Source organism: Callithrix jacchus, chromosome 19, assembly GCF_049354715.1.
Source record: "Callithrix jacchus isolate 240 chromosome 19, calJac240_pri, whole genome shotgun sequence".
Lineage (NCBI taxonomy): Eukaryota > Metazoa > Chordata > Mammalia > Primates > Cebidae > Callithrix > Callithrix jacchus.
In genome coordinates this window covers 50,820,374-50,843,068 of record NC_133520.1, presented here as the reverse complement: position 1 = coordinate 50,843,068, position 22,695 = coordinate 50,820,374, and the positions used below count along the sequence as shown (strand labels likewise).

The window sequence follows — 22,695 nt, the reverse complement described above, 5'->3', positions numbered from 1 at the left end:
ATGGCTTTAAAAATAAATTAAAGCCTATTACCTGAGCATTCTGAGCCTCAAAGGGACGCAGGCTCCACATCCTGCCAAGTGTGCTTCCTGAGGGGAGTATGGAGATGGAAAGCAGCACAGAGGCTGATGACCCCTCTTCATTCAGAAACTTTGCCTCAACCTGCCTGACTCAAGGATATGAGTATTCACAGATGATCGCTACTTTAACTCTGCTTGATCATAGTCCACATTTCTGACAACAGGAGTTCCTAGGAAATAAATTATCTCTTAAAAAGTCCATTGTTGCTGGGCATGGTGGCTCACGCCTAATCCCAGCACTTTGGAAGGCTGAGGCGGGCAGACCACCTGAGGTCAGGAGTTCAAGACCAGCCTGACCAACATGGAGAAACCCCGTCTCTACTAAAAATACAAAATATTAGCCAGGCATGGTAGTGCATGCCTTTAATCCCAGCTACTTGGGAGGCTGAGGCAGGAGAATCACTTGAACCCAGGAGGCAGAGGTTGCGGTGAGCCAAGATTGCGCCATTGCACTCCAGTTTGGGCAACAAGAACACAACTCCATCTCAAAAAAAAAAAAAAAATCCATGGTTTTATTTCCACAATTGCTTATTTTATTAAATAAACAATACAATTTAACAGAAAGTGTTTATTAAAGGAGAAAATATATAGTAATATATTTAAGGCACATGATAAACTTTTGGCATTATATGGCAAGAAATAAGAAATACAAATTATAACAGTAAATTTCAGAATCTGTTTCTTTAGTCCAAATAGTTTTTTTAAAAAAAACTTTCAACAGCACCCGTGGTTTACTGAGATGCACATCACGGCTTGGTGTCTCCGTGTGAGAGCAGCTGCTGCCTGGTGTACTCCCAAATCAGCAGGGCTCCACTCACGTGGACATTCAGTGAGCGGATAATGCCCTGCTGAGGAATTTCCACACAAACGTCCAACTGCTGGATCAGATTTGCTGGAATTCCCTCACGTTCATTTCTGAGGAAGAAAATAGAAGAAAACTTAGTTTCCCTGTATAACAATTTTTTTCTATGATATTTTTATTTTTTGTTTGTTTATTTTTCTCTTCGATACTCTGAATGTCACTAAAAGAGGCATTAACAAATGAAGTAAATCTGTGGTACCAGGAAATAAGTAAGAGTGTAGGAAAAAGACTGATGGGTCAATTCTGTGTTCACCTGACCATGCCAGAAAGATGAAATAAAAGGAAAACCCAGGGGGCTTCTTATAAATGTTACAAATCAAAGAGAAGGGCAGGTATGAGCAGTAGTCCAGACAAACTATAAAACAGAAAGGTAACATCTTCCTATCAGGCATGGTGGTTCATGCCTGTAACTCCACTACTTTGGGATGCTGAGGTGGGCGGATCACTTAAAGTCAGGAGTTTGAGACCAGCCTGGCCAACATGGTGAAACTCTGCGTCCGGTGGAGCACACCTGTAATCCCAGCTACAGGGAGGCTGAGGCCCAAAAATCACTTGAGCCTGTGAGGCACAGGTTTCAGGGAGCCGAAATCATGCCAATGCACTCCAGCCTGGGCTACAGAGTGAAATTCCATGTCAAAAAAGAAAAGAAAAGAAAGGTAACATCTTCCAGTAGTCTGGGGTTCAGAGAATATACTATGGACAAGAGAAGCTTCTTACCCCAACAAGAGTAGAGATTTCTCAGGAAAGCAATACTGGGTTAGGTCTAAACTTCTGGCAGTTTGTTCCACTCCAATGATGGTATAACCTTCTGTTTTCTTCTGCTGCAGATAAGCAGTTAGCTGAGGCGGTTTTACCTGAATATTAGTTTAAATAGAACGTAACATTCATTCACTTACAGCCCTGCTTGTTGTGAATTAGAGTTAAAAAACTTATTAACCTCAACTTGTTATGTCTCTTTAAAAGAAAATGGAAAGAACTACACATTAGAAAAAAGAACTCTCCCAACATGATATAAATTTCTAAGAATTATTCCTAAATGAAGAGTGAGCTGTAACAGGATACATTTTACTGAACAGAATTCTACATTATTAATGATTTCTAAATGTGACCTATAAAAAAAAAGTAGAAAAACAGAAGTAAGCTTTATTTTACTTTAAAACATTGTTCTTAAACGATTAAAGATGGCACTATTATAAATTAAGCCAAATAACTAACACACAAAGATGGAGCACTGAACGTATGTCTACAAACTTCTAAAACTTTCATTTTAGGTTCACGGGTACATGTACAGGTTTGTTATAAGAACTTTAATAATAAATTACTTTCCACCCACCTCCACTAAAGGAAGCCACTGTTCTGCAGAGACACTGAGGTACTGGAACTGTTTGTCGCTGATACACTGAAGACTGCCTACAACGAGCACGGAAGCCCCAAACACCTCGCAGGTCCTGCACAGTCCTGCAGAGAACACCTGGAGTCATTACAGCTGTTTCCAGCACAATGCTAAACTCATCAGCTCCCATACATTCCTTTGAAGCTCCTGTGGCAGCAGATTAATTAAAAAATAAATTTAAGACTAAACAATTTTAGGCAAGCTCCCGGAAATCTACAACTTTACCTCCTAAATTGGTTGGTTTGTCAATGAGCGAGGCCACAACGATTAGTCTACTAATTGACTTTCCAAGTCTGGCAGCACGATCCTGAAACAGGAGCTCCAGGTCTAACTCAGGAACACGACTGTTCCATGGGATAATCTTCTTCTGAACGTCGGTCCACTCTGCTCGGTTATCTGCTTCAACCAAATTCGCACCTGGGAAGGAAAAAGAAAACAATCCACATATAAATAAATCTCAATCTATCTATATATATTTATACATAGATATATATTTTTATTAATTTGAAATAACTTAGAATGAGATTTAACAAAGCATTAACTAAAAAACTTTACTTGCATTCAGACACAATTGCCATTTTTAATAGTAATTTTAAAGTTTCAAATTCAGCTCTATATTAACATACTTCATGAAAACAGATAAACATTTTTTCACATTTTAGCATATCTGAAATTGAGACACGTCTCAGAATCCAGATTATCACAGTTTAGTAATATTTTTTCCCTTGGAGATACATAAAATAATGGTTTATCTTACAAACAATAGAAGCTTAGGATTTTCTGTGGAAAGACTATTTCTGAAAACAATATAATAAATTTCTAAAATAATTTTACAAGTGATTAGAGGAACTCTTCTAAAATGAAGGATGTTGTATAAAGCAGTTATCTCTTGACTAAACTGATGAGTAGACAGAACGTTATTAGTCTATCTGACTGCAGAGTTTGATCTCTGTAGTACAGGAATGAGACTACTGGTGAAGCTCTTCCTCAACTCTCTCCCACTCCAAACTGCTTTCTGAGCAATCAAGGAGCACTTAGTTCACTTAGGAGAGGACAGACATGCAAATAATTTTAACACAGTACAACAGTGAAGGTAATGCTCACACAGAAAGGGATTACTAATGTCTAGGGGAAGGAAAGGCAAAGAGTAAGACCCAGGAAGGCTCATGGGAAGGACGGTAAAAGTCTGCAAAGCAGACAGTAGACACAGCAAGTGCACAGGCATAGGATGTGGGAGCAATATGGTTCAGGCAGCAGCAAGTACCTTGGTTTAGTGCACAGCCTGCAATAGAGTGGAGGGAGATGGCTCAAAGAGCTCTGCATATAATGATAAAGAATTTATTCTACTGGCCAGGCACAGTGGCTCACGCCTGCAATCCCAGCACTTCGGGAGGCCGAGGCAGGAGGATCACCTGAGGTCAAGAGTTTAAGGCCAGCCTGGCAAACATGACGAAACTCCATCTCTACTAAAAATACAAACATTGGCCAGGCGTGGTGGTGGAGCCTTGTAATCCCAACTACTTGGGAGGCTGAGGCACAAGAATCACTTGAACCCAGGAGGCAGAGGTTGCAGTGAGCTGAGATGGTGCCACTGCACTTCAGCCTGCAGCCTGATAGACAGAGTGAGACTCCATCTCAAAAAAAAAAGAAGAGAATTTATTCTACAGATAAAAGGATTTTAAGAAGGGGAGTAACAGTACTGCTGTGTGTTTTATAGAAAAATCTCTTTTACTAGCTCTGTGGAAGCTAGAAAACCATTAAGAGGCTTTTGTGCTAGTCCAGGTAAAGAGAATGCCACTCTAAATTAAGACAAGGCAATAGGGGCTAAAAAAGAGGAAAAAGGACAAGAACGACTTCCATGATAGTTGAGTGACACCAATAATAGGGCATACAGAGCAGGCAATTTTGGGCAGAAAGGCAAATTGAATTTGGAAATGGTGATATTTCAAGAGCTTAAGGAATATCCCGATGCTAATGTTCCGTCTGTTCAGGAAAGAGGCTGGACAGCAGATAAGGATTTGAAAGTTACAGTTACATAGGCAGTGGTTTCAGGTTGTGGACATTAATAAATGTGTTCTGGGAGAGCATGAAGAGTGAGAAGAAGACCAGGCCAGCCGAAGCTTCAGTGGCAGCAGAGGCTGGTCGGAGGGTACAAAGCTACAGTTAGCCAGGAATAAGGTCTTGTGTTCTAGTGTACGTTAAGACTATAGGCAAGGATAATGTATTGTATACTTCCATATAGCTAGAAGAGAGCATCTCCAATGTTCTCACCACAAAGGTGAGACGTGATGGATATGCTAATTACCCTGATCTGACCATTGCACAACATATATATGTATCAAAACTTCATACCGTACCCCATATATATGCACAATTATTGTCTGTCAATTAAAAATGAAGCAAAACTTCCATAAAAAAGAAAAATCACATTTAGGGGGATACTAACATTTAAGCCTCAGCATGAAAAGCCTATTACAACATGCCTCTCTTAAACCAAAAAAAAACAGAACAAACAGACCTGGTCAGCCATTTTGCCAATCCAGTAACACCTTACTTCCCTGCTCCACTTTACGGCAGAACTCGACAGCTGTCTATGCCATCCCTGTTCCCTCTCCTCCCAGGCTCTACCCAAGCACTCTGGGAAGTGCCTCCCGTCACTGTCTTTTGCTCCAGAATCTTCACATTTACTCTTCCTTTTCCAGGAAAGCTCTCCCCGAGACAGACCTTGGCCTGCCTTGCCTGTACTCCCTTGGGGGGGATCTCTGTTCAATGTCAACTCCTTAGAAAGATCTTTCTTACCCTCTGTCCCTCTCTTTACCCTGCTTTGATTTTTCACGGTATTTCTCCTACCAGACACTCTATTAGGTATGTGTTCACTCCTCTTTAAGAACGTGAGCTCTGTGAGGCAAGGACTTGGTCTCAAGTATAGCACGTAGGAGGCAATCAATCTTTGTTGAATGAATAAATTTAGAACAGTATGTCTTAAAACATTAGTGAACCATCCAGAGGCTTGATAAAACATTGCATTTTCCCAGAACTCTTCTCCAGAGATACTGAATTAAACTAAGGGTGGTTCCAGACCCATAATTGGCCTTTTCAACAAGTCACATGTGAGTCCTGAAGACATGACAAGTTTACAGAAGCACCAATGTCAGGGGCAAGTGGGGGACTCATTGAGCGAGAAGGGCCAGAGTGGGGAGGAAAGCAGGCATGGCGAGAGACTGGCAAACACGTGGCACAGAAAGGGCAGGTGTGATCCAAGGGCAGCATCCATCTGTCCACTCAGACTGTGTAATGGAAACAGAAAGAAAATTTCTAATTTCCTGAAAGAAGTTTCAAAGGTAGTTATGGGTTGGAGAGAGCCAGAGTTAGGCTAAAATGTGAGTGGCAGACACGAAGGTGGACTACAGCTGTTAGAAAGGTTAGCTGAGATTTTTAAATTGAGTTAGGGAACTTGATCCTTGGGTTTTAGGACAGCTTGACTGTGAAGGGAAAGAGGAGGAAGAGGAAGAAAAGAACGTGGGTTCCAGAGGAAGCTGAAGGGAAGGGTGAGGCAGAGGAGAAGGGATAACACAGGAAGTGGCGTGTAACCAGTCAAGAGGGGACTAGAATCAAGAGCTGTGGTTTAGTCCCAAAGAGGACAAAAATAGAGATTTCCTCATTTGGTCCTTTTGGAAATTTTTATTTTTACAGAAATATACAGTAGAAAAGCAATGAGTATTAATGAACAATCCTACTTAAAAGAGAGACCACTGGCCATCAGCTTTATATAAACAGATCAGGCTTTCCTTGGCTTTTTTTTTTAAATAGCAAAGTTAACTTTCAACTAAAAGTGTCAGTCAAAGTTATACCACACTTTTTCACTGTGTTTTTCCTAACTGGAAAGGCAGAGTTCCCATGTTAATTAAAGTGAGATTATTAGCTACCTGTCCTGAGTAACTTAAATCAAAAAAAGATTCTAAGGGGAATAAAAATAAAATGAAAATTATTTTTTACCTATGTCCTGCTGAGACCAGTCACCTGGTTTTAGTTTACTAAGTTGAGTTTGAGAAAGGTACCACTGAAATCCCGCATCTAAAGGAACATCAGTGAATCTGATAAATTTATCAATGGTGATCCATTCATCTTCAATGAGGCCGGAAAGGCGTGGAAGGATGTAAAATATGGTCTGAAAAGAGAATTATAAAATCTAAATTTCTTCCTTTAAAAATAACGAAGAAATATACAACACATCTAAAATACAACTTAATTATTAATGATATACTCTCCCAACTATATCTGATCAAATTACATACTTTCATTTATCTCTTATAGCAACTATCTATGTGTATTTCTCATCTTCTCTGAGAAATCAGAGGATTAATTTAGGGAATCTCTGAGAGGAAGCAGAACTTGTACTCCAGTACTTTAGCTGTGTGTAATAAACCAGTGCGTGCCTAATAAAAACAATATTTCAGAAGTAATCAATTCTAACGATGGACAGTATCTGGGTAAGTGCAGTTTACTGATAACTAAGTACCTCCAAAGACAATCAAGCTGAAGCTCTTTTCATGAGAAGTCTTTCACTCTCATACGCATTAGATAAATTCAGAATCTGAATTCTGGTTTGACTAATATAATTAGTTGTGTGATGTTAGGCAAGTGATCCGGCCTTTCTTGGCTTCAACTTCCTCATTTGTAAAATGAGGATAAAATCAGATTACAACAGCATATTAAAGTGTTTTGTGAAAAAGGCATAGTCTGGTACCACTGTAAACAATCCTCACGTAAGCAATCCTCCTTTGTTTTTCTTTTTTTTTGGAGACAGAGTTTCACCCTTGTTGCCCAGGCTGGAGTGCAATGGCGCGATCTTGGCTCACCGCAATCTCCGCCTCTCGAGTTCAAGCAATTCCCCTGCCTCAGCCTCCTGAGTAGCTGGGATTCCAGGCATGCACCACCATGTCTGGCTAATTTTGTATTTTTAGTAGAGACAGGGTTTCTCCATGTTGGTCAGGCTGGTCTTGAACTCCCGACCTCAGGTGATCCGCCCGCCTCGGCCTCCCAAAGTGCTGGGATTATAGGTGTGAGCCACCACGCCCGGCCCTCCTTTGCTTTTCTTACCTACTAAAAGAACTAAACCAGAAAATGACCAACAGTGAAAAGTACATAGGAAGCAGAGGTCCAAGTAACAGGCAACTTAAAAATGAAACAATAAACTGAACAGCATGCACATGTGTTCATGACGGGTTTGAGAATGAATATGGTTTTCTTCATGCCAGTCGTATCTGTGCAAACTCCAACTGTCCTAATGATCACGACTACATGCTGATTAGGGGAGCACCAAGTACAGCTCCAAATATACGAAGAGACACAGTTCTTTTGAACAATTAAGTCCCATTATTTTATTTACATATATAGTTTTAATTCATCTCATTAATGGAGACTAAAACATACAACATATGAGAGTGAGGTGGTCAAAGGCAAGGGTGAGGGGGGCAAGGAGGGAGGCAAAGGACTTACTCCTGTTGGAGAACTGAGTAGGAAAAGGTAGACTTAACACTACAGGGTTACTAGAGGAGTCCTGCAGAAAGATGCCAGACAAAGCATTCTGGACGCTAAAGACACAGAGCAGAGCATGTTAAAAGCTTTGAAAAATCCTAAAGAATATTTGCAGTGAAGCAGCAGAAAATACACATTAGTGTTCTATGATGCATACCTCACAATATATAGATCTATGTATTTTTAAAGACCAGTTTATTAGTAATCTTAGTAATCCACCAAAACACTTGCTTATGCACAGTAGCTTAAGTTACCAATAACTTATAAGTTCTTCAGAGGGAAAGCCCTAGGTCAAATGATTTAAATTCAAGGGCATCACATTATAATTAGAGTTGAAAAAGGGAGAAAGTAACATAATTTATGCAATGACTAATGATTTACATATTGAATTAATTTACATGTTAATCATAATAAGCATGTTTATGGTTCTTAAAATTATATAAGCACGTTTTGTTACAGTCAGTGAGGCGATGTATCATTTGCTATACCATTTTCATTACCCAGAACCTAAAAAATGCCATTAACAAAAGAGTTTATCTTTTTGTTCTTTCATTAACAATGGGCTTCAGTACAATAAAATCTCACCTGCACAAATGTTCTCACTCATTTCCTTTTAATGTCAGAACAGATTTCTGTTTAGAGTTAAATATTCCCTTCCATTGTTTACAAGCCAGACACTGCCTGAGAAATAGAAAGTGAAAATGACTAGCCAATTTTCACTGCTTAAGAGTGAAATGAAAGCAAGTCATCTGCAGAAACTGACAAACTTAAAACTTTAAAATGTTAAGGCGATGTTTGTAAGCAAGAAAAAAGATCTACCCTAATCATAACCTTTCAACAAAAGCAGAGAGGAAGCATCAGGATTAAAGATACAGTGGAGAATTTACAAATGATATTCTCTACTCACCTCTAGACAATAATCCTTGAGTGGGTGAAATGTTGCAAAAAAGAAATGCTCCTGGATGTGTTGCCAATTCTTCTTGGCATTCCTAAGGATTAAAAATAAGGTATGAGCCACAGACAAATGAAACAACTCTGGTGAGGCAGAATCAACTAGATATCTTAAAGAGGGGCTGCAGAGCAGAGTTGAGAAGGAACAGAAAATTTTGTGAATTTTATCCTAAGATTTATACATACCTCTCTAAGATCAACATATATTTTAAAAACAGACACTAAATTTCACATTTTGAAATGGAACCTTAAACCTATGTCTCGCAGTAAACTCTTTATTCCAGGAGGGAAAAACGTTACATAAAAGTCCCTTTTTCTACTCCAAAGACTCACAGCACATAGCCAAACTGTACCCACTTTCACAAACCAGACAAATCTACTATGAGCAGGGTTTAAATTTTTAAAACATCTGTTGTCAAGTTTACGATTTAAAAGGCAAAAAAGGTAGGAATAAAAATTATACAACATGACAGGCAGGTTCCAGATGAAATTCACGATCATCAACCCATAAACTAAGCAGCAATTTCAAGATATTTTTCTGGCAAGATCACTCTCCTGCTCCGACCAATGTATCCACTCCCCAGGGTTCCTATTCCTTACCCGACCCTCTCACTATCAGCAGACAGGTATGCCTCACACATCACGGGGGACAGGAGTGAGAGATCTTTCTTCTTCCTGCCACCTCCTTATACCCACCTATCCTCTTTTCTCCTTCACTTTCAAGAGTGTCTCTTCAAAGGGCAATACCCCCTGAACTGATCTCATTCCCGTGAGTTTTGCCCATCTCCCCCAACGTCTGCATCTCCCCACTTCTCTATTCTAGCCTTTCCTTCAACCTTTTCAAAAGGGCTTTTATATCTAATCTTAAAAAAAAAAAACAAAGCCTTATTAAGTGTCCATCAGTAGTGGACTCGAGATAACTTAAGGCACAGCTATACAATGGAATAGTAGGTAGCTGTTAAAAGAAGAGTCAGTTTACTGGGGTTTCAACTTTGGTGAGAGAAGGGAGGAAGGAGACTGTCTCATTTTTATTTGATGCCTTCCACACTATTCAACTTCCTATCTATGATTATCACTTAAAAACAACTAACATGGCCAGGTGCAGTGGCTCATGCCTGTAATTCCAGCACTTTGGGAGGCCAAGATGGGCGGATCACCTTAGGTTGGGAGTTCAAGACTAACCTGACCAAAATGGAGTAACTCCATCTCTACTAAAAACAAAATTAGCCAGATGTGGTGACACATGCCTGTAATCCCAGCTACTTCAGAGGCTGAGGCAGGAGAATCGCTTGAACCCGGGAGGCGGAGGTTGCAGTCAGCCAAGATAAGGCAATTGTACTCCAGCCTGGGCAACAAGAGCAAAAAAACTCCGTCTCAAAAAAAAAAAAAAAAAACAAGGTTACCAAAAATGAAAGAGAAGCCCTCTTTGACAGCATATCCACAACTAGCTGTTGAACTTTCTAATACAGTTTTTTGAGATAATTTTCTAAATAAGTTGGCTATGCCTTACCTTCCTCATCACCTATTTTTTGAAAAATTAATATATAAAATATTTTAACTATTCCAAATATTCAGGTAAAAAAATTATATACACCAATAAACCTACCACTCTGATGTAATATATGTTAATGTATTATCCTATCCACATTTGAACTTCTTTTTTTTTTTTTTTTGAGACGGTCTCACTCTGTTGCCAGGCTGGAGTGCAGTGGTGTGATCTCAGGTCACTGCAGCCTCAACTTCTCAGGTTCAGGTGATTCTCCCACCTTAGCCTCCTAAGGAGCCGAGACTACAGGTGCATGTCACCGCCTGGCTAACGTGTGTGTGTGTGTGTGTGTGTGTGTGTGTGTGATTTTGCCACATTGCCCAGGCTGATCTTGAACTTCTGATACAAGCAATCCACTCACCTCAGCCTCTCAAAGTGCTGGGATTACAGGCTAGAGTCACTGCACCCGGTCCCCTCTTGGATCCATTTTAATTCGGTTTCAATCCCCCAACTATGCTACCGAAGAGAGCCCACATAGTCAAGTCAATTCTAAGCAAAAAGAACAAAGCTGGAGGCATCATGCTACCTGACTTCAAACTATACTACAAGGCTACAGTAATCAAAACAGCATGGTACTGGTACCAAAACAGAGATATAGACCAATGGAACAGAATACAGGCCTTGGAAGTAATGCCACACATCTACAACTATCTGACCTTTGACAAACCTCACAAAAACAATAGGAAAAGGATTCCCTGCTTAACAAATGGTGCTGGCCATGTGCAGAAAGCTGAAACTGGACCCCTTCCTTATACCTTACACAAAAATTAACTCCAGATGTATTACAGATTTAAACATAAGACCTAACACCCCCTCCATGTCACCTGCTTGATGCCGAGCTTCCATGTATGATTTTGTTTGGGGAATTGGAGAGTTCTCATAGAAAAGAAAAAGAGAAAAGCCTTGAGCTGTAAGTAATATTGAGAGGTTAAGAGCATGTCTTTAAAGTCAGGTCCTGTCACTTCTAAGCAGTCCTCAAACAACAGAGGATGACATTTAGCTATACTGAAGAGAAACATCTAAAAGTATGTAAAAGATTACTTGCACAATAAAAGATTGAGGATAAAAGGGCAATAAGGGGTCAAGGTGGAGCTGACAATTAACTATAATTAACTACACCCCATAGTGAGCTGCTTATGCCTGGCCCAGTCCAAGCCCTCGGTGCTCCAGGACGGCAGAACAAGGATGTGGAAGGAGGAGAAGCTGATGTGGCATGAGCACCGCCCCCTCCCTATGGGCCCTGCTTGGAGGGTGACAAGGATGAAGAGGGCCACAAAGGCTCCTTACCCTGCTCCATGCATGCTTTCCACTTGATGGAGGCTGGATTCAATCACAGGGGTCAGGGCATCAAATTCTTCAACATGTAACTCTTTACACATGGTCCAGAGTTTCTTAAGAGCAACTAAAGCATACAGTCGAACACTGAAATTGTGACTGAAGCACCACTGCAGCACAACAACAAGGGCTTGCTTCAGAGTGAGCTTCTGAAAAGAAAGGCGGTAAACTCTTCAAAACACAGCCATTTTACCCTTACTTGTATGACACAAAAAAGTATCAGAATGATAGAACTGCTCCTAGTATTACTTCTTTGACTGGCTTTGCTACCAGGGCCTCTCACTCTTCCCTCCTGGACAAATTAGGTTCACTGGCATTTGCAGTTTTCTCAAGGAAAAAAAAAATTCTCCCAGCTCTAGTTTTCATTAATGCTGCAGTACATTTTCCCCCCATACTCTAGTACCTGGGTTAATTTGAAAAAAGTACATTTTATGCTAACCATTATACCACTGCAGTCTTTTTCAAATGGAGCCTCCATGACTTATTTTCTTAATTTGTGCTGAAAAGTCAGAAATATTCAAGAGTCCCACTTTTGGCAGCTTGAAAATGCTCCTAGAGTAATATACCACATATAGTGCTGTCTTCCTCCTTGCCACTGATTTCTGAGCTACTCTGCCTTCCCGCACAGTACTGAGTAGTGGCAGGAAAGTTAAGACGTGGGGGGAAAATAATAAAACTGTTTCCATTTCCCTGTAGTCTCTTCCTGTGAACTTCAGTCTTCAGAGCCCAGAGATTTCATGCAATCCCTTGTTTCTAAAATCACATGACTCAACAGATAACTGAAAGTCAAAGGAAGTGACGTGTATTAAAGAAGGAGTAAGACAGATCCAAACTCTTAAGAAAATACCAGAAGCTATTTTGATGCTCCTACCAAATGTACTTCTCCCCTAAGGCTCATGTGGAAATGCTCACCAGGCTGCTCCTGGCAGCCCAGTTTCTACTGACCAAATAAAAACATCCACATTCAAAGAACAGTTTACTAAAGTCATCAGCATGGCTGATAACACACTTCAGTTACCCAAAGTTTCTCTGAGAAAGATAAAAATAGATATAAAGAATCTTCTTTCTCTCACTCCTTTACTCAACATCTCATCATTTACCAAAGGTCAGTGACTGTACTGCCAACATTACGACATGTGATGTTATGATATACCCTGGTTTTTGTCCACAATTCCTGGCTTGTAACTTCCATAGTCCTAGTTACAGTCTTTTGTTATAATGATCTCATTTGGAAGGAAGTCACTCCATGCAGCCCACACTGAAGGAGTGAAAAGTCACGCTCCCCTACAGAACATCTACAAAAATTACTTGTCATTTTTTTATTTGTCTAGTCCATCCCTTTTTTTTTTTTCTTTGAGATGGAGTCTCGCTCTGTCACCCAGGCTGGAGTGTAATGGCACAACTTCAGCTCACCGAAAACTCTGCCTCCCAGATTCAAGCAATTCTCCTGCCTCAGCCTCCTAAGTAGCTAGGATTACAGGCGCCTGCCACCATGCCTGGTTCATTTTTATATTTTTATTAGAGACGGGGTTTCACCATGTTGGCCAGGCTGGTCTCGAACCCCTGACCTCAAGTGATCTGCCTGCCTTGGCCTCTCAAAGTGCTGGGATTACAGGCATGAGCCACCGCACCTGGACTCATTTATTGAGTCAATCATTTATTTACATTGGTGTAGGCTTGGGGATATTTATTTTATTCTTTGAGTTGTAATCCAATACTGCTGTTCTTTGTTGCTCACACTGTTTCAGCTTTAGCCACTGGGAGCACCTTCCCTCTGCACGCCCATCTCACATCACTGTGTGTATGTGTAAAGCTCTGCCTTGCTTTCTGACTCTACAGGATGCTCTAGGCTCATCTTGTATACCTTCTGCCCTAGTTCTAGAATCAAATATTTCTCCAGGGATCCCTGGTTCCTTTTATTGGAGAATGGTGGTAGCAACCAAGATCTTGGAGCTAAGTATACATTACTTGTAAATGAAATAAATAAATAAATAAAACCCACTATAATTCTCAATAGGGAAAGCAGTGCTTCCTATGGAGCCTATGCTCAAAACTGTTGATATTGCAAGTGATTGCTTGGCTGGGCCTTTGAAGACTTAACTGCTGCTTTCATAAATATCAGTGTAAAAGGCTTTCATAAATATCAGTGTAAAAGGCTCTGCTCCTGAATTCTCATGTTCTGCTCACTTTATCCAATAAACAAGCTGACAGGACAATACACAACTATGAGCATAATTAGGAAAGGCTGTTTCTTTCTTCCTTTTTACTTTTATAGAAACACTTTGTGCTCTGACTTTGAAACCACTGCAAAACTGTGACCAAGGCGGTGAAATAGATCTGACCTAACCAACTCTATCTTGCCTCTAACCTCCAGGCTGTCCTTGTTCATTCCTGGGCATAGTTAACTTTGGGAGGCACTTAGTTCATAGTTTAAAACAAAGATGATAACAGCCCTTTCCCAAAATGAACCTCCTTCTTGCCTAAACACTAGACTGCCTTTGCAGGGCTAACAAATTAGCCTCAAGATTAGAAACTATGATTTAGGAGTCATGTAGCTGGAGGCGACAAGATTGTGACCCTCCCTAAACTGCTCCTAATGTTAGTGCTTGAGATATTTTGCAGACCCTGCACTTGATGGATCATCTGATACCACCCAGATTGATAAACTGATCTTGTGGCCCCCACCGTGGAACTGACAGCACAAGAGGATGCCTCAACCCTATGATTTCATCTCCTACCCAACCCATCAACACCCTCGACTCACTGGCCTTCCCTCTCCCACCAAATCATCCTTAAAAATTCTGATCCCTGAATGCTCAGGGAGACTGATTTGAGTAATAAGAAGACTCCAGTCTCCTGCACAAGCAGCTCTGCTTACTCTTTCTCTATTGCAATTCCTGTCTTGATAAATCAGCTCTGTTTAGGCGGCAGAAAAGGTGAGCCCATTGGGCAGTTACAACCTCTGTCGTGTTTGACAATTGTTTTCAATCTCTAATTGCTAGTACAGACCCCATATACAGGTTAAGTAAAACACTTTGAAGAAAACAGAAAGTCTTACGTGATTGCTTCCAAGAAGTCAACCCTACATTTAGCTAGGTAACAGTGGACTTTATGTATTAGAAATGAAGAAACTGACAAAATATATCAGTTTGGCCTTTTCTTAGGTATGTTAAGTCTGGCTTTTTTTTTTTTTTCCCCTAAGGTGTTGAAATGGAAATTATTCCATTCTACTAATTGGTGTTCCATTTTGGATGCTTGGAAAATAAAAAAATAAATCTAAAATATGTAATATACGGCAAGTACAAAAAGGGCTTGATGGAAAAATAACATTTTTTTTTTATGGGATCTAACATGAACATCTTCTAAGATAAATTCATTTTCAGAATGTGTCTAAACTATTCTTAGGCTATTGATCTACCCTGCAGCAGGACAATGTCTGCTCTGTTTTAGCTTTCACAATAGATTGTAAGCAAATCTCTTTCCTGCACATATTTAAAACAGAAAGATAACATTTGATCTTGTCTGATGCCAGAGCCTTCTTGATCTTATGGAAAGTGTGAACAGGTTTTCCTGGAACTGTAACACACTGCCATCTGGCTGATACACAGTGCAAGACACCATCAATTTAAAAACGTTATCATGATTTTAAAGCTTAAAATGTGGTGTGGAGAAAGGACTGTCTTAGAATTGATGAAACAGGTCAATAAAAAACATATCACCGTCTAAAAACTAGAACACCTTGACAAATTCTAGGCCAGGCACAGTGGCTCGTGCCTGTAATCCCAGCACTTCGGGAGGCCAAGGCGGGTGGATCACGAGGTCCAGAGTTTGAGATCAGCCTGATCAACATGGTGAAACCCTGTCTCTACTGAAAATACAAAATTAGCCAGGCTGGTGCTGTACACCTATAATCCCAGCTACTCCGGAGGCTGAGGCAGGAAAACTGCTTGAACTCGGGAGGCTGAGGTTGTGGTGAGCTGAGAGTGTGCCACTGCACTCCAGCCTGGGCAACAGAGTGAGACTCCATGTCAAAAGAGAATAAAAAAAAAGAGAGAAGAAAAATTCTAGGAAAGCGTATTTTCCCTTATATTTTTATGGTACTTTCAATACTTAATAACACTATTTCAATTAAGTTTTCTCCTAGAGTTTACAGTGTATCAGTACATTCTTCTCAGTGGATATAATAATATAGAATCTTATTCCAAATCTTACTGGCAGGTTCTCCTAAATTCTTCAACAGTTGCCATAGTGATTAACCAAAATTAGTTATGATTTCTGCTCATCTGTGTGAGAACCCACTGGGGACATTGTTCTAAACCTGAGAAACATGAAGTAACTGGACTGCACACTCCAAATGATGACAGTCATTTTATATCACCTTCAGTTGCCCAACAGCTATTAATAGTCTGGCCATAAGTTTCTTTGCATGAGCGTTTGTTAAATAACTACCGTTCAGTCACAGAATGCAGTAAGGAAAGTCCTGTTTAAAGAATCCTGAGTAATCCCAATCCTAAGAATTATAAATAATTCTTAATTTTATACTAGTATCAACAAAAACTTACCTAGTAATTTGTCTATAAATTTGGTATGTACTCAAGCACACCTCAGTGTATATGCATGTCAATGAGTAATTCCATTTACTGGGTATTTGTATCTAATATATGTGGACATTAGCAGGGCAGTGGAAAGGGAGAAACTGAAAAAAACACCACAGAAATGCTCTACATATAAAAAACTGGTACAAATACATAAGATTCTTTTTTTATAGTCAAGTTTAAGTTCTTACAAACAACTTAAAACTCACCTTTTCTGGAATATTTTGAGTAATAATGTCCAAATGTGACAGGACTGCTAAAAATGTGCAAATGCTTGTTTTAAGATTTTCTTCACCCTGAAAAAAGAATCAGATAAACAAATATCCATTCAAAGCTTACTGTGAGCCATGCATGTGCAAGGCGCTGGCCATGCTGGACTCTATGAGGGCCCAGGATGGAAGACGGCCTCTTCCCTGAAACAGCCCAAGGTCTGGATGGGAAGGGGGTTGGCGGGGGAGGAGCAGGAAAGCAAAGAAAATAACTTCCCAGAGGCAAATGTCAGTGCACACAAAAATCAACAGGTCACGTAAAGTATTAACTAACTCAACTCTAAGTACAGCAGGGCTGGGCGCAGTGGCTCACACCTATAATCCCAGCACTTCAGGAGGCCTGAGGTAGGCAGATCACTTGAGGCCAGGGGTTTGAGATCAGCGTGGCCACCATGGTGAAACCCCGTCTCTATCAAAAAATACAAAAATCTGCTGGGCGTGGTAGTGCACACCTGTAGTCCCAGCTACTGGGGAGGCTGAGGTGGAAGAATCGCCTGAACCCAGGAAACAGAGGCTGCAGTGAGCCGAGATCGCACCACTGTACTCCAGCCTGGGCAACAGAGCGAGACGCTGTCTCAAAAAGTCTCCAGAAAATAAAGTACAGTGTGACCTGTGACCTCTGTATGCATGGGTTCTGCATCCATGAGTTCACCGACCATGAACGGAAAATATTTAACGAAAATAAAAATTTAAAAAACACAATGCAATTAAAAATACAAATAAAATTAAAAACCATGTAACAGCTATTTACATAGCATGTACATTACATTATACATTATAAGTTATATAAGATTATTAAAGTATATGGGAGGATGCATGTCAGTTACATGCAAATACTATGCCATTCTAAATAAAGGACTTGGCCAGGCATGGTGGCTCAAGCCTGTATGTAATCCCAGAACTTTGGGAGGCTGAGGTAGGCGGATCATGAGGTCAAGAGATCCAGACCATCCTGGCCAACATGGTAAAACCTCATCTCTACTAAAAAATACAAAAATTAAGTGGGCGTGGTGGCATGTGTCTGCAGTCCCAGCTACTTGGGAGGCTGAGGCAGGAGAATCACTTGAACCCGGGTGGTGGTGGTTGCAGTGAGCCGAGATTGTGTCATTGCACTCCAGCCTGGCAACAGAGCAAGACTCTCTCTCATTCATTCATTCATAAATGAATAAATAGGACTTGAGCATTTTCAGGTTTTGGCATCCGTGGGGGGCCTGGAACCAATCCCCCACAGATACCAAGGGTTGACTATACATGGCAGAGCCAAGGGCATGCTCACTTCAGGAGAGGTGATGCCTTCAGGATGGGAAGGACTGGCCTGGAGAAGGAGCAGGAAGGTGAGAGAACAGGTAAGTGAATAAGAACAAAGACTCAAAGGCAAACTTAAGGGAAAGGCACCGAGAAGAGATAAAGCCAGCTGGGCAGGGAGGGATGGGGAAAAGGCTCTAAAGTTAAATGGAATCACACTGTAGAGGCTTTAAAAAGGTATAGTGAAAAGCTATGTCACACTTAATCAGCCATCTTGAGGAAAATTTCCAAAAAAGACTGTTCAACTAGAATCTGGAAACCTCCATAATAGTGGTTTAGAATAATACATTATTTTAGTGATAATAAACTGATATATGCCAGACAGACTGGAAAGAAAAGAGCATATAAGCAGGAAGATCAGTTTGGAAACCTCTCCAAGAGGCAAATCAGATGATTATTTAATTCCTTTATTTAATTAATAGTTAATGAATGTCTTCTACATAACAGTTACTATAGAAACAAGTTCCTGTAATGTAAAAATCTACTAGAGAAGAAAAAAATCAAATCAGATTAAAATTCTAACTATAAGCAGTAATATTTATGTGCTGTGAAAACCTAAAATAAGGCGATCTAAATACTCCGGGAGGCAACTTCCTTTAACAATGACGATACAAGCCAGGTGCAGTGGCTCCTGATTACAGTCCCAGCACTTTGGGAGGCCAACGCAGAAGGATCACTTGAGGCCAGAAGTTCTAGACCAGCTCAGGCAACATAACAAGACTTCATCTCTATAAAAAATTTAGAAAAAAATTAGCCAGGCATGGTGGCATGTGCTTACAGTCTCAGCTACTCAGGAGGCTGAGGTGGGAGGATTATTTGAGCCCAGTTGTTCAAGACCCTGCAGTGACCTATAATCACCTAAGTGACAGAGCAAGACTGTCTCAAAAATAAAAAAAAGAAGACACGAGAACTGAGAACTGAGATGTGAAGGGAAAGAAAGAGTTAACTAGATAAAGAGAAGAAAGACTATTTTGTGTAGAGGGCACAACACGTGCGACAGCCTGAAACCAAAAGGACTAGTGATGAGCATGAAAGATTAAAAAGGTCAGTGTGGTACTCAGTTATCCCAGGTGGCCCCCAGTCAACCAACCCTCCCTATGCATGCCCCATGCAGGCCCCTTCCACCCTAGCAGGGATGGTCATATGATTTGCTCTGGCCAATGAACATTAGCAAGCCTGATGCACCCAAAGGCTGGATGAGCACTTGTACACCTCCTACCCGGAATGCTCATTCTTGGAGCTCTGAATATAAAGAGGTCCAGCTACTTTGCTGGAGACATGGAGTGGCAGCGATGTCAGTCACCAGAGCTGCTCCTGCTATTGCAGCTGAGGTGACAAATATGTGAGCAAAGAACCCATTTAAAAATCCCAGACCCAGAAGATACCACAAGGTGCAAAACTGCCCAGCCAGGACCAGACAACACACACATCATGAAAAAGAACAAAACACCATTTAGGCTGGGTAGGGTGGCTCACACCTGTAATCCCAGCACTTTGGGAGGCCAAGGCAGGTGGATCACCAGAGGTCAGGAATTTAAGACCAGCCTGGCCAACATGGTGAAATCCTGTCTCTACTAAAAATACAAAATTTATTTAGCCAGGCACAATGGCAGGTGCCTGTAATCCCAGCTACTTGGGAGGCTGAGGCAGGAGAATCACTTGAACCTGGGAAGCATAGGTTGCAGTGAGCTGAGATCGCACCACTGCACTCCAGCCTGGGCAACAAGAGTGAAATTCCACCTCAAAAAAAATTCGTTTACACCACGAAATTTTGGAGAGTGTGTGGAACTCTCCAAAATGGAAAACAGACAATCAATGTGACTAATGTAGCAAACTGGGAATGGACCACACACAGAGAGACTAGAGAGGAAAGGGGCCTATGATCATGCAAGCCTTATGGGACACTCCGGAGAATGTAGCCTTTGTCCTGAGAAGTCGTAAGACACTGTCTTCAGCAGGTGGGGTCATCTGTTCAAATTCTCATTGTGGAAACCCTGCCTGGGCTTCAGGGTGGACAGCAGATGGAAACAGAGGCAAGAGTGGATGCAGGCAGCCCAGTGAGGGAACCACTGCAAGATGACAGTAGTGTGGACCAAGATACAATGGCAGACAGTCGAGAGAGAACTCAGAAATATGCAGGCAGAAAGATCAGGACCTGGTCATGAATCAGACCCAGAGCATGGAAAGTCTCCAGGTGTCTGGTTTGTGCAACTGTACAGATAGTGGTGGTGTTCACTAGAGTAGGAAGAAGACCAAGTTTGGGGGAAAAAATAAGGCACTCAGTATTCAACATTTACATTTTGGATAATTTAGTCTAAGGGAAAATCATCTACAAGGAAAACATCTACAGCAAGGGACAGAAAACTTGTTCTGTAAAGGGCCCAGGAATAAATAAAAATACGACTTTGCGGTCTACACAGTCTTTATTCCAACTGTTCAACTCTGCCATGGTAGCACAAACACAGCCAAAGACAGTATGAAAATGCATGGGCATAGCTGTCTTCCAGTATAACTCTGCCAGGCCAAATTTGGCTGTAGCTTGCCAACCCCTGATCTAGAGCTTAGGGGAAGAGGTGTGGCATACAAAGAAAAATTAGTAAGTCACTCACATTAGGTAACACCTGAATCCACAACACAGGTAAGACTGACTACAAAAAGAGGAAAAAAAAAAATAAGGAAAAACGAAAGCCTAGCCCTAGAGAAGTACCACCGTTTAAGAGGTGGGCAGGGAAGGAAACGCCTGGAAAGGACACAGAAAACAGGGCAGGAAGAACCAGAAAAGTGTGTGTCACTAGAACCGAGAATTAAGAAAATGGTCAGCAGCATGCATGCAGCCTAGAGAAGATGACAAACGCCGACCAGTGACTCATGGAGGTCACCCTTGACCCCAGCAATGGCGTCTTCTGAGAAGTGACTGAACTGGAAGCTGGTTTACCATGGATTCCAGAGTGGGTTGGGAAGGATGTCAAAAGTTAAGGCCCGTTGCCATGGCTCACACCTGTAATCCCAGCACTTTGGGAGGCTGAAGTGGGCAGATCACCTGAGGTAAGGAGTTTAAGACCAGCCTGGCCAACATGGTGAAACCCTGTCTTTACTAAAAATACAAAAATTAGCCAGGCATGGTGGCGGGTGCCTGTAGTCCCAGCTACTCAGGAGGCTGAGGCAGGAGAATCGCTTGAAGCTGGGAGGCGGAGATTGCAGTGAGCCGAGATCACACTACTGCACTCCAGCCTGGGCATCAGAGCAAGACTCTGCCTCAAATAAATAAATAAATAAGTACATTTAAAAACCTGTGAACACAAGCACCTCTTTCAGAAGTCTGACAATGAAATAGTAGAGAGCCACGGTGATTATAGGAGAGGGATGAGAAAACATCCGTGTAAATAGCCATAGAAAATGGATGCCAAGTCAAGAAAAGCCTATGGACCATTTGGTTAAGGAGAGACTGAGGAGAGAAGACAGGCTGACAGCAACAAATGACGAAGAAGGCAGGAGGCAAGAGGGCCAAAGAGCCAGTGGAAGCATTACTCTGGCACTGGAGAAGATTCTCATTCTTTATGGTAAAGGAGGGAAGAAATCTCAGATGGATACTGACATAGGCAGATTTGTCGGATTGCTATTGAGAAGATACAGGTATTCCTATGTGGTAGTTGTCATTTAAAAAATAAAGGGTAAGGTAATTTGCTTCAAATAAAGGAGGAAAAGGTGTAGTGGACCCTTTCTTTGATATGTATCCTGAATCCCCTTCCAGGATTAGGGAACTCTTCCATCTTATCATCTTCCCAGCCTCCTTGCCACTAACAAAAAGGCACCTGACCCGGTTCCAAAGACCCCACTTCCAATTTCTAAACTGAGAACTTACAACTCTCCACTGCAGGTTGCAGAGACAGCAGGTATACAGTTGGCTACGGCAGAGCCCTGCTGAAGTCGCCGTATGTCCAGTGGGGTGATGTCCCCAGTGAACCAGCTCTCTCTGGCTTGCCTGTGGCTGCTGTTCTGGAAGCCACTGAGCCTCCCCTCACTGCCAATTTTCCAGACCTGATTCTGTAGCTTTCCCAGCATTCTGTAAGCTACCTACTACTACCCTCTTACCCACTACCTTTTGGCTTCCATCAGCAAAAGCTTCCTCTGCCTACATCAAAAAAAAACTCCGATGTCCACAGGATAAAATCAGATTCAAAGAGAATATACAAGGTCTAAGGACAAGTAAGAGGCTGAGCTAAGCAAAACAACGACGACAAACTAACAACTGGCACTACTGTGGACGGGAGCATTAGGAAGTTTGGGGGGTACACCAGAACCAATCCGCTCTTTGTGAGAATTCCTAGGGTGGCACTAACGCATTTGAGAGTTGTCACGAACAAACTATATTAATAAAGCCATAGGTCTAAAAAGCAAAGAAAAAGAATCTGTTTCTTCATTAAAGTAACATGAAGATGAGAAAGAGGAGCCGAGGAGCCTGGGAAGAGGTCAAAATTTCTGAGATGGAGTCTCACTTTGATGTGATGCCATCTCGGCTCACTGCAACCTCTGCCTCCCTAGATTCAAGCGACTCTCCTGCCTCAGCCTCCCAAGTAGCTGGGACCACAGTGCACCACCTCGCCTGGCTAATTTCTGTATTTTTAGTAGAGACAGGGTTTGACCATGTTGGCCAGGCTGGTCTCAAACTACCTGACCTCAAGTGATTTTCCCGCCTTGGCCTCTAAAAGTGTTGGGATTACAGGCCAAAGCACTGTTATTTCTTAGTGGTGTGGCAACTGTATTAATCATTGCTTTCTTCCTAAGGGTAAAAATCCCAAACCTGTCTTTGAGGATTATTGTGA

General features: G+C 41.5%; 1 protein-coding gene across 19 annotated transcripts in view; it reads right to left on the bottom strand.

The window, feature by feature from the left end:
- Positions 1 to 588: 588 nt before the first annotated feature.
- The window catches only part of TARBP1 (tRNA guanosine 2 -O-methyltransferase TARBP1), an 85,662-nt gene continuing 63,555 nt past the window's right edge, over positions 589 to 22,695 (bottom strand). The window contains exons 23-33 of one of the 19 annotated variants that reach the window (XR_013530000.1): positions 16,508 to 16,594; positions 10,730 to 11,852; positions 10,005 to 10,167; positions 8,779 to 8,860; positions 8,457 to 8,552; positions 7,833 to 7,927; positions 6,330 to 6,501; positions 2,559 to 2,750; positions 2,274 to 2,398; positions 1,658 to 1,794; positions 589 to 993 (exon numbers count right to left, since the gene is read on the bottom strand). Coding sequence is in view for 2 of the 19 variants with exons in the window: in XM_008985787.5 (XP_008984035.4) it covers positions 825 to 993; positions 1,658 to 1,794; positions 2,274 to 2,398; positions 2,559 to 2,750; positions 6,330 to 6,501; positions 8,779 to 8,860; positions 11,656 to 11,852; positions 16,508 to 16,594 (1,161 nt within the window). In the remaining 17 variants the exon portion in view is untranslated. The remainder of the gene's footprint in view (positions 994 to 1,657; positions 1,795 to 2,273; positions 2,399 to 2,558; positions 2,751 to 6,329; positions 6,502 to 7,832; positions 7,928 to 8,456; positions 8,553 to 8,778; positions 8,861 to 10,004; positions 10,168 to 10,729; positions 11,853 to 16,507; positions 16,595 to 22,695) is intronic. The other 18 variants (XR_013529999.1, XR_013530002.1, XR_013529986.1 and 15 more) reach the window with 18 other exon arrangements.